The 12,473-nt window shown below is 43.4% G+C and overlaps 1 protein-coding gene across 1 annotated transcript in view; it reads right to left on the reverse strand.

Moving 5' to 3' along the window:
* Positions 1 to 12,473, reverse strand: part of LOC121163543 (guanylate cyclase soluble subunit beta-2-like) — a 41,163-nt gene that overhangs the window by 11,959 nt on the left and 16,731 nt on the right. The window contains exons 4-10 of the mRNA XM_040991081.1: positions 9,238 to 9,398; positions 7,657 to 7,756; positions 5,353 to 5,549; positions 4,271 to 4,382; positions 3,214 to 3,317; positions 2,027 to 2,243; positions 362 to 682 (exon numbers count right to left, since the gene is read on the reverse strand). Coding sequence (XP_040847015.1) covers positions 362 to 682; positions 2,027 to 2,243; positions 3,214 to 3,317; positions 4,271 to 4,382; positions 5,353 to 5,549; positions 7,657 to 7,756; positions 9,238 to 9,398 — 1,212 coding nt within the window. The remainder of the gene's footprint in view (positions 1 to 361; positions 683 to 2,026; positions 2,244 to 3,213; positions 3,318 to 4,270; positions 4,383 to 5,352; positions 5,550 to 7,656; positions 7,757 to 9,237; positions 9,399 to 12,473) is intronic.

Genomic DNA, 12,473 nt, shown 5'->3' on the forward strand with positions numbered 1-12,473 from the left:
AGTTCTATGTAAAGATTCTGTAGTCATCTGAATAATGAGGTAGACTCAGCACCTCACGGCAAATGTCTTTGCACCTGCTGCCTCCTAAATTCTTAGAGAATCTCATATTTTGTGTGTATAGATCAAAGGCAATTTTGTCTGATCCGTATTGTATGCTTATATTATTTTAGTTATTTTCAGTGCATTGAGAAGAAAGCAGAAGGGATGCAAATTAATTAGCTGGGCCACTGATGGGGGCACCACTGAGAAGTAACGATACCAGCTTGCAACCCAGATCTGCCTGCTTTCAGACCTGCAGCCCTGGTCATGAATGCATCCTACATCCTGCCCAGAGGACTTGTGTAGGCCAGGGAACCCTTACCTGCAGCAACCTTTTTGCCCTCCTTCAGTTGGTTGGCCACATGTTCAGGCAGCATGGCGTAGAGCAAGGTCTCTGTCTTCTTCTTCTCAATGGCTAGGTGCTTGGAGAGGACACGCAACTCCTCCTTCTTCCGCTCCAGCTGGTTGGACAGCTCTATCTCTGCCAACCGCTGCTGGTTCAGGAGGATGAGGTCCCTGGTGGTGTCATGGGGAGCAATGTCCGACAGGTGCATCTTGCACTCCTCCAGCTCTTGCAGGCTGCGGAGCTTCGGAGAGCACAGGTAGACCATGCACTGCAGGGACTCCATCCAGATCATCTGGCCTGCTCGCCATGGAGAGAAAGGCAACAACATCACCGTCGGGGGATGCAGTCTTGCTGCATCAGCAAACATCTCCCATCCTGTGCCTTCAAGCTGTTGCACAGTCATGTGCCTTCTGTTTCAGCCACACCTCATGAGGGTTTTCTGTCTGCACTGTTTCACCTTCTCTCCTTGATAACCTTCTTCAAAGCTGCTTTTCTGGCTGTGAGGTGGCTCCCATGCACTCCACAGTCTTGCCCACTAAGACCTTCCATCCCCAAAGAACTTTCCCTGCACTGCTTTCTTTGTGAGATCTCCTCGAATTCATTTTCTCTCTTGCTTTTTTACAGTGGTGATTGTTGTTTTCTCCTTCCTTAAATGTTGGTATTCCCCAGCAATCTGTCTCACTGTGATTTTATCATTACACAGTTGCATTCTACGCCATGCTGACAATGGGTCACCCTAAGGGTGATTATTATATGGTTGTATCTGTATTAGTTTTCTAGAGTAGTCAGACTCATGCAGACAAAAGGCAGAATGGCAGATAAGTTACCAGGAACTGGCAGGAGGAGAAAAGGAGAGATTATTATTTAATCAGTATAAAGTTGCGTTTGCAAAAGGTGAAATATTGCTTCCTGGATATTTTATTATATAGAGCTTTTTTTAAAAAAGATTTATTTTTATTATTTTTTTATTGGAAAGGCAGATATACAGAGAGGAGAGACAGAGAGGAAGATCTTCCATCCGATGATGATTCACTCCCCAAGTGAGCGCAATGGCCGATACTATGCCAATCCGAAGCCAGGAGCCTCTTCCGGGTCTCCCACGCGGGTGCAGGGTCCCAAAGCTTTGGGCCGTCCTCGACTGCTTTCCCGGGCCACAGGCAGGGAGCAGGAAGGGAAGCGGGGCTGCCGGGATAGAACCGGGGCCCATATGGGATCCCGGGCGTGCAAGGGGAGGACCTTAACCACTGCGCCACTGCGCTGGGCCCCTATTATATAGAACTTTAAAAGTATGTTTTTTACCATCAAATGATATATGCATACAGAGGTGCTTCAGAGATTCATGGAAATGGAATTAAAATATTTTTGTTTCAGGACCAATCTTGAAATTTGTGCATACTTTTTTTATAATATGCACTTTCCATTAAGTTTCTGAGTGTATGTTTGTGTTTTGTTTTGTCTTAACCCAGAAATGACTGAGGAAATCAAACCATGTTTACAAACCAAGTGCAATTGTCAGGAAAAAAATCAACTGTTTTTCAACAGATCTCTGCCCCACTTCGTGGGAACCTGGAAAACGGCCTCTTCCCTTTCTGATCGATGTCCCGAATGGGCAGAGAGCAATGGGAAGGCAAGAGTTACTACCTCTGAGTTTGAGCGGGGGCTGATCCTTCCATGTTTCAGGCATCATTTCCCTTCGTGTCTTCAGGACAAACTGACTATTGATAAATTTGCGGATGCTGCAGATGTTGAAGGCAACTTGAGGATGAATGATGGAGAAATGCTCGTCTAACCGCACCTTCTGAGTTTGGAGTCCTGGGACGTATTTCTGAAGATTCACCCCAGCTTGCCGCACTCTCAACTGTCCACAGAGCACAGACAGTGTTAGACTGGGGAAGAGAAAGCAACCTCCACCATCACCTTTCCCTTAGCAATGACACTGTGGTCACGATTTCTTGCAAAGGAGAGGAAAAAGGGCCGGTAACAGAATCAATATCATGGAAGTTATGCATACATTTTTCAAACAAAATTGTCTTTGAAGGTAAGTTGTGACAACTCATGTCTGGAATAAGCATCAAAATTTTTTCTGTTATCCTGTGCTGACACTTCAACAAGGGAGTTATTAAAGTGATCTGGAATTTAAAATAATCATAGTGGTAATACTCACTATACTCTTGTGACAAGGAGTGAAAGAGGGAACACAGATTTCCATTCCCGCTACTGTTTCAGGTACAGGTGCTTATTTGCCTCAGTCAGACCATCATTTCTTGTGGGCAGGAACTACTCTCAAATGACCAAATTTCAAGGAATCTGTGTCCAGCAGTGGACTGGTAGGTGTCATTGGAGTCAATAAGTATCACAGTGGCTGAAAACATTGACTAATTGTCCTTTGAATGAGTTCAATATCAATTCAATGGCATATGTGGGACACTGAAGGACATTCCTATCCACCAAAATTAAATGTTCATGCTCATAATCCCACAGCAGAGGGCACGAGATCAACACAGGCTCCTCCCCTTTCTCAAGGTGTAGACGGTGAAGTTGAGCAGGCTTGAGACATTTGGGTAAGTAAGACGTCTGGAACTCCTCTTCCCCCTCCCCCATTGCTGTTGACTGTTGTCTCTTTGTGTAGTACATCTCAGTGTCACCTCCTGCTTCCTTATGGCAAGTTTGGCCATTTATTCCCTGGCTCAACCCCACAACAGGAAAACAAAGTCAGTAGTCCTACCAGGCCAAATCTCTGGAAACTTCTCAGTGACTGGCAAGTCCCCACCCACTTCCTTCTCTGACTTCTCCCCAACGCCCATTCCTAAGAAGAAAGGGCAGCTTACCGCTTCATCAAACACAACGTGGAAAGGAAATACATTACAGAAAGTCTTCTCTTCAATCCAGAGTCTCTCAGGATACATGGGCTTGAAAGCATTCCTGAGATGCCCTAGACATGGAAAAGAAAATGTCCTAACGAGAGGCAGCTCTCACCTCCCACCCCCACCCCCAGCAGAGAGCAGAGGATCAAGACAGGGTCTGAAGCATTTGATAAGCAAGTCCAATGCCCACTCTTTACCATGGGCCCTCTCGGCGTCTCCAGATGGCCACAGCAATTCAGTTTCCAAATTAAAACAAACAGAAAACTTGCTACCAGGTTGTGAAGCCCTCCTGCCCCCTGCCAAGTTCCTGCCCAGCACTGAAGAATTTCTGGGCCAATTGAGTGCGTGTCACCATGAAAACAGAGTAAGCACTGAGAGGGTGACAGGCAGACAATGAGCCTGCAGAGCAGAGCGTGTGCGCTGGGCCCCGCATCAGGGACATTTGCCATGGAGCTTTGTAGACTGACAGTTTTGGGTGGCACGTGAAAATTTAACCAACAGTCTTTTTTGGCAGGAGGTAGAGACTCAAACTGGAGGCTTTTTTGATATGAAAATCTCCTAGACAAAGGGTGTCAATTGCCTGTTTGACTCACTTGCCACGGCTTGAGGGACTCAAAAAAAAAAAAAACACCCAAATCTCTTTGAGCCCACAATCCCTCCCCCAGATGTGTAGCATCTGACCAGCGGGCTTCCCATGGTTTGGGGCCCTTATTCTGCCTCAGGTGCCACATGCCGCTCATGACAACCTAAGTGCCCATAAGGGACTCTTCCTGCTGGTTCTCCCTAATGACAGTGGGGATTTTGTCTGCATGTTACCAGGCACAAATACAAAGTGTAATGGAAAGCATGTTAAAGTCTGATGTTCTCAAGATCAAAACCACGGCTGCCACATCTAGGTTCTGTGGACACCATTGTCATAGCAGGATTTTGTGCCTTTGTATAAATATCAGCTGCCCTTCTGAGAACCCAGCAGTCCTTCCTGTCTAAGACCTGAGCCTGAGATAATGGCTCACCCACTTACCTTTTCCAGATAGAACTATAGTTCTTACAACATCCCAGTAGGATTTCTTGATAGGGCAAACAGAAACACTCAGGTACTTCTCTTTCATTCTAAGGAAAGCTGACTCCAGGGCCTGCAGACAGCAGGGAGAGACACACAGGCAGGAGACCATGTCATTGAATAAAGGGAAGCAGCATTTGCTGTGATGGATTTCATTTTTTTAATTACTTCTTATTTAATTGAGAGAGAGTGCAAAACTCGGCTCCTGAATCCATCTTTAAATGAGGAACAATGTGCATGCTTGCAAGACTTGAGAACTCTCCAAATCATTTTTTATCTAATTAATCCTTATGCTATTACTCTATCAAAGGCATCAAGAACTTTTCAGAAAAAAAAATGATGGTATCTAGCAGAAGAATAATACCTAAATGCCCTCTCTTCCTGTGGTTGAATATTCCACAGTGGCTAGGGCTGAAGATAAGCTCTAAGCACTCCAAGATAGAAATATCCTGTGCTTGAGGAATCACAGACCTGTTTGGATATTTGCAAAGTCCACATGGATACAGGAAGCTGATTGGCTAACACTGCAGGAGTTGTCCTCTAAGTTTCAACTGTAGCCAAGCACAGGATCTTCAGAGTGATACTCCACTACACAGCAGGTATTAAAGACCTGCAATGTCAACTTATTTTAGGTCACTTGATTCCAGCTTCAAACCATTTCTATTGGCATTCTTATAGGAAAATAGTGTCAGGGTTAAGGGACATCCCAGAACTCTCCCAGCGTGTACCCAGTTAACTGAAGCTTGACAAGAATTTTACCCTCTACTCCATGTTGGAGATTCTTGGCATTTTGATTGCTGCAAACAGGGGAACAGGGTTTCATCGCCTCTAGTGGGTAGGGATGCAGCTAAGTCTTCTTGCAATGCAAAGGACAGCTCAGAGCAACAAGGGATTATCTGATCAAAAAGGTCACCCAATTGAGACCCCTGTGCTAATTCCATGATGAGACAGTCCAGTCAGTTCTGTTGTTCTCACAGATTACACTAAGACTGATAGTATATTCAGGAATAATGGGGCTTTTGAAGTCACAGCAAACCCAGTACCTCTTGGTCCCTCTGGGCATCTGGACTGGCTGCTGACCTATCTGACTTAGCCCTTTTCCTCCCATTGTGAGCCTTCTGTACCACCAGGAACACCACATGCTCCTTCTTCCCGGTCCTCTCCACTTCTTCATTCATGTCAAGAATATTCATGGTCACATCAGTGTCAAAGAAGTCCTTGGCCACTGCCTCCAGGATGCCTGCAACAGAAGGGCACCTAGCAGTGAGGCATGGTAGCAGGCATTTGTGTTTGTAAAAACCATAACATCATCAAGTTATAAAACTTCTGACGAGTATTTCAAAGTTCACTAAGCCCAGATCATGTCTCAAAACAGGCAGCTTATGATCGATTAGTGAAATTAAAATCTGCATAGATTTAAGTAATGCAAGTCTGGGGCCACACATATCCTTGACTCTCTAATTTCTAACTTAGCATCCACTCATGTGTTACTTCAGGTAGGTATTTAACTTATGAAATCAATGCTGAAGATCACTTAAATAGCATTCAATTATAAAAATATTAAGGTTGAATTTTTAAAAATCATTCCCCTGGGAAATATCTTAGCGTTTTAATATATAATATGGAAAAAGCAAGCATGAAGATGTTCATAATTACACTGTTTAGCAAACGATTAGCATCAATAAGAGAAGCTTATTTATGATAAAATGTAATTTAGATAATCTTTAAAAGATTAATAAATTTTATTTATTTTCATGGAAAGGTATGTTGACAGAGAAAAGGAGAGACAGAGAGAAAGATCTTCCATCTTTCAGTTCACTCCCCAAATGACCATAACGGTCTTAACTGAGCTGATTCGAAGCCAGAAGCCAGGAACTTTTTCTGAGTCTCCATGTGGTGCAGGGTCCCAAGGCTTTGGGCCAACTTCCACTGCTTTTCCAGGCCACAGCAGAGAGCAGAATGGAAAGTGAAGCAGCCAAGACAAAAACCAGTGCCCATATGGGATGCTTGCTTTTGGAGGTAGAGGATTAACCAGTTAAGCCAACATGCCAGCTCCCTAAGAATATAATTATAAAGACTACACAAACATGGGGCTGGCGCTTGTGGCACATCAAGTTAAGCCACAGACTGTGACACCAGCATCACATATATAGCCCCAGTTCAAGTCCCAGCTATTCTACTTCAAATCTAGTTACCTATTAATACATCTGACAAAGCAGTACATGTCTCAAGTGTTTGAGTCCCTGTCACCTATGTGGGAAACCCAGATGGATTTCTATGCTACAGTCCCAGCTCTGTAGCCATTTGAAGAGCAAACCATAAGGCAACCTTCATGCAACATGTAAGATCAATAGATATATATAGGTAAACATGGATGTACACATATTTATCTAGAGCAATTATATAACAGAGACCATCCTATTGAGATGTGAAGATACAATGCAGTATGCATCTCTAGTTCCAAATCAAAGACAGACTCCCAATGAAACTGTTAAATATATCTTTGACAATAGGATGCTGGACTCTCTGCCATTGTCCATACCCACAATATCAGGATACACTTAAATAGCTGAATGATGGACTTATGACTGTTTATGAAGGACTATACTATTGTAATGATATAGAGGAAATCAGTGCAGGGAGGGGGGTTGTGGAGTGGGCAGAGAAATTCCAGAGTCTATGGAACTGTACCAGAAATAAATAAATATATAAAAATATTAAAATAGAATAAAATATATGTATAATCATCACAACTATGTATAAGGCTATATAAATTACTGTTTGAGAAATTAAAACTTATTTCTCCTTTTAGCATTTAGGAGACTTAACGTTTCACTCATTCATTCATTCACATTTATGTGCTAGGCTAAGAGACTGATATCTCTTATCTGCTGGTTCACTGTCCAAATGCCTTCCATAGCCAGGGATAGAACCAGTAGCTGAAAATTCAGTCTGGGTCTTTGACATGGGTAACAGGGACACAAATACTTGAATCGCCTGCTGCATCCCCACCTCACCTCACCCTGTGGTCCAAGGTTGCACGTTAGTAGGAAGCTAAGTCAGAGCAGGGTGCAAAATCAGAAGTTAACATCCAGGTTCTCTTATATGAGATATGAGTATCCCACCTAAGTTCTTACCATTGTGCTGGACATTTGGCTCAGGAAACTTATTTTAAGCAATCAAAGATGCTTGAAACATTAATTGAGATGACCAGCAGTCAGCATGGTAAGGAAGTGACCTTAATTCCCTGTCTAGCACCAAGTCATAGCCTCCCTGGAGAATTTAGAGGGATGTCTTTCTCACTCCAGAAGTCTCATAGGCCTGGAACAGGTGAAGCTGGGTCATACCTGGTACGATGTGGCACAGACCACTTCTATCTGAGTAGTAATGGAGAAGCATTTTCCCATCTGCTCCTTTTTCCACACGAAATGATGGTGCATTCATCTCCTAATTAAAAGACACAGCACATTCCCCTCCAGTGAACACCAAATGTTCTGAGTATTGAGCATTGAGTAACAATGTTACTCAAATGTGCTTTTAAAGTTCTGAGAAACAATAGCTCTTGTCCATTACATCACACAGAATCACATAAAAACTAGCTGCTTTCAGTTTCTAGGGGTTGGGAATCTTTTACTAAGCGCAATCTCCTGAACAACTCCAGGTGGCCAGGACTAGCTCCTCTTGAAGGAAAAGCAGTTCAAGGTCAGGGCTATGAGGGTTGCCTTAGTGGTAGAATGTGGATCCAGTCCTACTCCAGGGTTCAGGAGGCCTCAGTGTGTCTCTGCCATGCTTGGCGTCTGGACAGGTGACCATGAGCATCTTCAATCTCATTTGGGGGGCGGGGGACAAATAACACATGCAGGATCACACAGTTCTTAAGCTGCAGAGCTGCCTGACAGCACTCAGGCCCACTTGACTCCATGGCCAGGGATATGTCCTCACCTAGAAGTTCCCATGGTAACCACAGAACAGACATCACCACTCATTGTACTTGAAGTCAGTTATGGTTTCCAACCCTTTGGTTCCTTATCTGAAAAGTTCAGTAAAGACTGCTTGGACCAGCTTGCAAATGTAAGGGTGCATGATAACCTATGAGGCACGCTAACATCCACAATCTCATTTTGGACCCTGCAAGCGTGCTTATAAGTGGTAAACATGACCATGGGCAAGAAAGACCTGCATAAACTGTAAAGATTTCCAAACAAAGACGATCTCCTGGTTGTAAAATAATTAACTATTGTTAGGATGTAGGTAAAGTATGATTCACCTGTTCAACAAATTTTCTTCCTAAAAGAGAAACTGGAGTCTAGCTGTTTACATTTCCAGTGATCTTCAAAAATAAGAAACCAAGGAATAGATTCCAGAAGGACATATCCCCACAGGGAGATGAGTTCCTGGAGGCCTCAGGCAGCTGCCCGGTGGGTTCATCACAATTGAACAATTTCTGATGCTGCCTGTTGGCCCTTGTCAAGTCTTTCCTTCTGATAGGTGAATAACATAAGTCTGGCTCCATTCAGGCCAAGAAATCTTGGGAGAGATTTTGCAAATCCACTGAAACATGACTATTTTCCAGCCTTTGTTCCTATTGTTACTAGTCTCCAAGATTAAAAAACAAACAACAGAAAAAGCAAAATTCCCACACCAGCACCCTAACTGAGCAGGCCATTCCCATTACAAAGCTGGGTTTCTGCAACTTGGTTGACTTTTTTTTTCTGTTTGATTTCCAGAAGTGATCAACAGACATTTATTTTCCAATCTTTCTCCCAAGAGAACTCCTGGGACTAGAGATCCTGCAGCCCCAATAGATGGCAGACAGTTCCCTTGCAACTGCACCCCTGTGTATTGGGGGAAGGCAGGAAGATCACCTGGATCTGCTACCTTGTTAACGTCCTCTGGGTGCCACCAAAGTCAGGCTCAGGTGACCTTACCTGGTAAGACAACGCAAGGTAACTGTGGAGGGCATCCAGGTTTTCAATGAACTCAGTGAGATCTCCTCCCAGTGTCCTCAGCATCCTGTCATAGCCAGACATCTTACAGAATTTAAAGAAGTATTCTCCGAAGAGTTTCAGAATAGTTTCCATGGAGACACCTATGGAATCCAAAGCAAACGCCCCAAATAAAATCCCCCAGCAGGTGAAAGTTCCTCATTTACTGACAAAAGATTCAGATCTTGGCTATGTGCTGCTTGTTCAACTACTCTGCAATCCTCTATTTTCCTGAAACGCCAAGGACATCATCCAGTGCTCCAGGACTGTTGTGAGGAGCCCAGGGTAGCCAGGACATCTACCTGATAGGTGTTTGTCCAACAAGAGTCCTCCTCAAACCCACCCTGCTCGTCTCTGGGATCTCCACAGCAAGTATTTCCCAACAGTTCAGAAAAGATTACACTCCCTTCATCTTCAACTCTGTCCAGCATCTTTAACTACAGCAGCCTAAAGTGGAATGAAAGGCTACCTCTAAGAAATAGCTAAGATGCAGTAGCCAAGCTATGCTCATCTCAATGTATCCAAAAGATGACAGCAGGTGACTACAGTGAGTCCCTCTTTCTTTTGGCCTTGCAGCATCCTGGGCTCCCTTCAAGACCATTGATGCTATAATCCCTGTGCATTCCGTTAACTGTCCCAGGCCACACTGAATTCTCTCTTTCTACATGTTGCATTTTTTTGCTTCCTGGCTGTATGGCAATCCTAATAGGAAGCAACATTAACCCACATATTTTCTGTGGAGGACACAAAGTGGGTACTTGTTGAATTCCTTGGGATAGATTTATGGCATTGGATGGGATGTCTGCCCACTTTCTCCCCCTTTCCCCATCTGTTGCTGTTGGAATTGGCAGGAGGGAGTGTTTGCTTTTTGAGAGAGGTAGAAGAGGGTTTTACACAAATTCTTTGTAGTTCCTGTAACACATGTAAATCAAAGTTATGTTATCCTATGCGTGCCAAAAGCGGGCATGGTGGGCACCCTTCTGGTCATGTCTCTACTTTCACAGAAGAGTACGCTGAAGCTCAGTCATCTTTGTGAATTGACCCCACAGTCATGTGGCATGGAGGAGGCCAAATTGGTTGAAGAAGCTCCAAGTCTACATTAGTCCCATTTTGTTTCATATCGCATAGTCTGTAGAAGAGCAGCTAGAGAAAGCAAGGTAGTGTGGTTATATGAAGTCTTGGGGGGTTGGGGAAAGGTCTAGAACACCCAGGTTTGTGAGTAAATTGCAGAATTTACAATCACTAGGATCATTGGATGCACCATTGAAAGTATGCATGGATCTGGAATCATAGCCAGGACATTCCAGGTCTCCTGAGTCCTCCCGGACTAAGTGCCATAGAAGTGGAGGGGATGTGAAGCAGATGGGCCCTTTCCTGCCTCTGCTTGCTTCCTAGGGTGGTCTGAACATCAGGTTTCCTGCAGTAAGGACTGTTTAGTAGGTAACTGTTCTGTAACCTGAACAGAACATAGTCCCCATAGAGTTGATCTGGACTTGTCAGGAACGAATTATGCATATTTCACCAGAATTTACTAGGCAGGTCTTCTGGGTCTGGACAAAGCTTGTGGCATGGTAGTAACCTGTGTTGATGCCCTTCATTGTGTACTTGATTTGAGCATCAATATCCCAACAGGAGATTTCAGGTCTGTCTTTACTTGTACTCCAGAGCTATCTTCGTACTCCTAAAAGGAACTGAAATAAATTCTAATCAGGTCCTTATAATTTTTATGAGTCCCTGGGAGAAAGAATTCTTGAATAGCAAATGGGCAGGTGTGGAATTTCTCCTCGCTGTCTCTCTTTTTCCTCCCCACCTCTCCCCTGTAAACGTAGTGTATTCAAGCTGAGAAAAAACAGCTGGGCTGCACAGTCTGCAGGCTGGGGCTCTGAGCAGGTGCATCCTGTTACCTGCCAGGAAAAGCACAGGCCTCAGAGGCCTGCCTTCTCCCAGGGACCTCTCCCAGGAGGACTGCACTGTCTGCAAGCCAGGTAAAGTTATTTTCAAGTGACAGGGGCAGCCTTGTGTAGAAAGACGGCCTGTTTCACTTTTCTTTTACATCTGTAAACTTAAGGGGGAAAAACAATCCATGAAGTTCCTGGTTCCAGACCCTGGTTATGCAGTTTTGAGAGCCTTGTTAACACGAAAGGACATCTGGCTGAAGGACGAACTGTTTCTTGCTGCTGGGTTCAGGTGTGGTGTTTTCTGTCGGTGCTGGGTTGGGGGCTACTCCTGGGGTTCATGGGTGAAATGCTTCTCTAGCAGAACACAAAGGTGTATATTTAAAGTCAACATCTGTCTTATTCTTGGCAAATTTAGAATTCTGAGAGCCCTTTTAAGTCACAGGGGATTGGAAATATATAGAGAATGGTAAGAAAATATGGGTAAGAGCTAAACATGCATCTTAGATGCCTTAAAATGTTTTTGAATGGTGCAAAGGAGAATCTATGATAGACTTAACATTTTATTTTCTGTACAGGAAAAATTGAAAACCTATACTTGTTTATTTGTTCAAAATAAAACACCGGATACACTAAGGACTATCGTGGTTGGTACTTAGAGAACATGGGTGAAAATAGGGTGAAATGGTTAGAAAAATCGTGGAGAGGGAGGGAAATGACACTTCTCTAAAAATGTGGGGCATCGTGTTAATGTGTGATATGATTTTAAGAAATAAAAATAGCAATAAAGATAGGGAAAACCCCTAAGCTGAAATACAAACATGCACATTAACACAATATTCCAACAGAACAATTGGAATAACATAATTATCCAGAAAAATATTAATCTAGTAACATTTGATCTCAGTATATAAATTGTATTATATTCAGGACAGATGAAAATAAGCAAATATTCAACTGTAGTTAAACAGCCTTCCAAATGAGTGTGGGTTAGCAATTCAGAGATGACTTCCTGAACATTTGAAAACTCGGCATAAAAGTAGATATATTGTGGATAGTGGGAGCCAAGCTTCTGCTGATAGAGAATGAAGTCAGTCATGGAAAAAGAAAAGAACAAACTGTGTAGTGTTGGATTAGAAAATCTAGTATCACAAGATCAAGAAATCTGCCATGATTTTAGACATGATAGATGGATAGATGGATGATAAATGAATGACATATTGTATGAGTCTGATCTCTTTTTTCAGCTCTGTCAACAGGCAGTGACACTACAGTAGCAATGAG

The sequence above is a fragment of the Ochotona curzoniae genome, unplaced genomic scaffold (assembly GCF_017591425.1).
Source record: "Ochotona curzoniae isolate NIBS_2020 unplaced genomic scaffold, NIBS_Ocur_1.0 contig_64, whole genome shotgun sequence".
NCBI lineage: Eukaryota > Metazoa > Chordata > Mammalia > Lagomorpha > Ochotonidae > Ochotona > Ochotona curzoniae.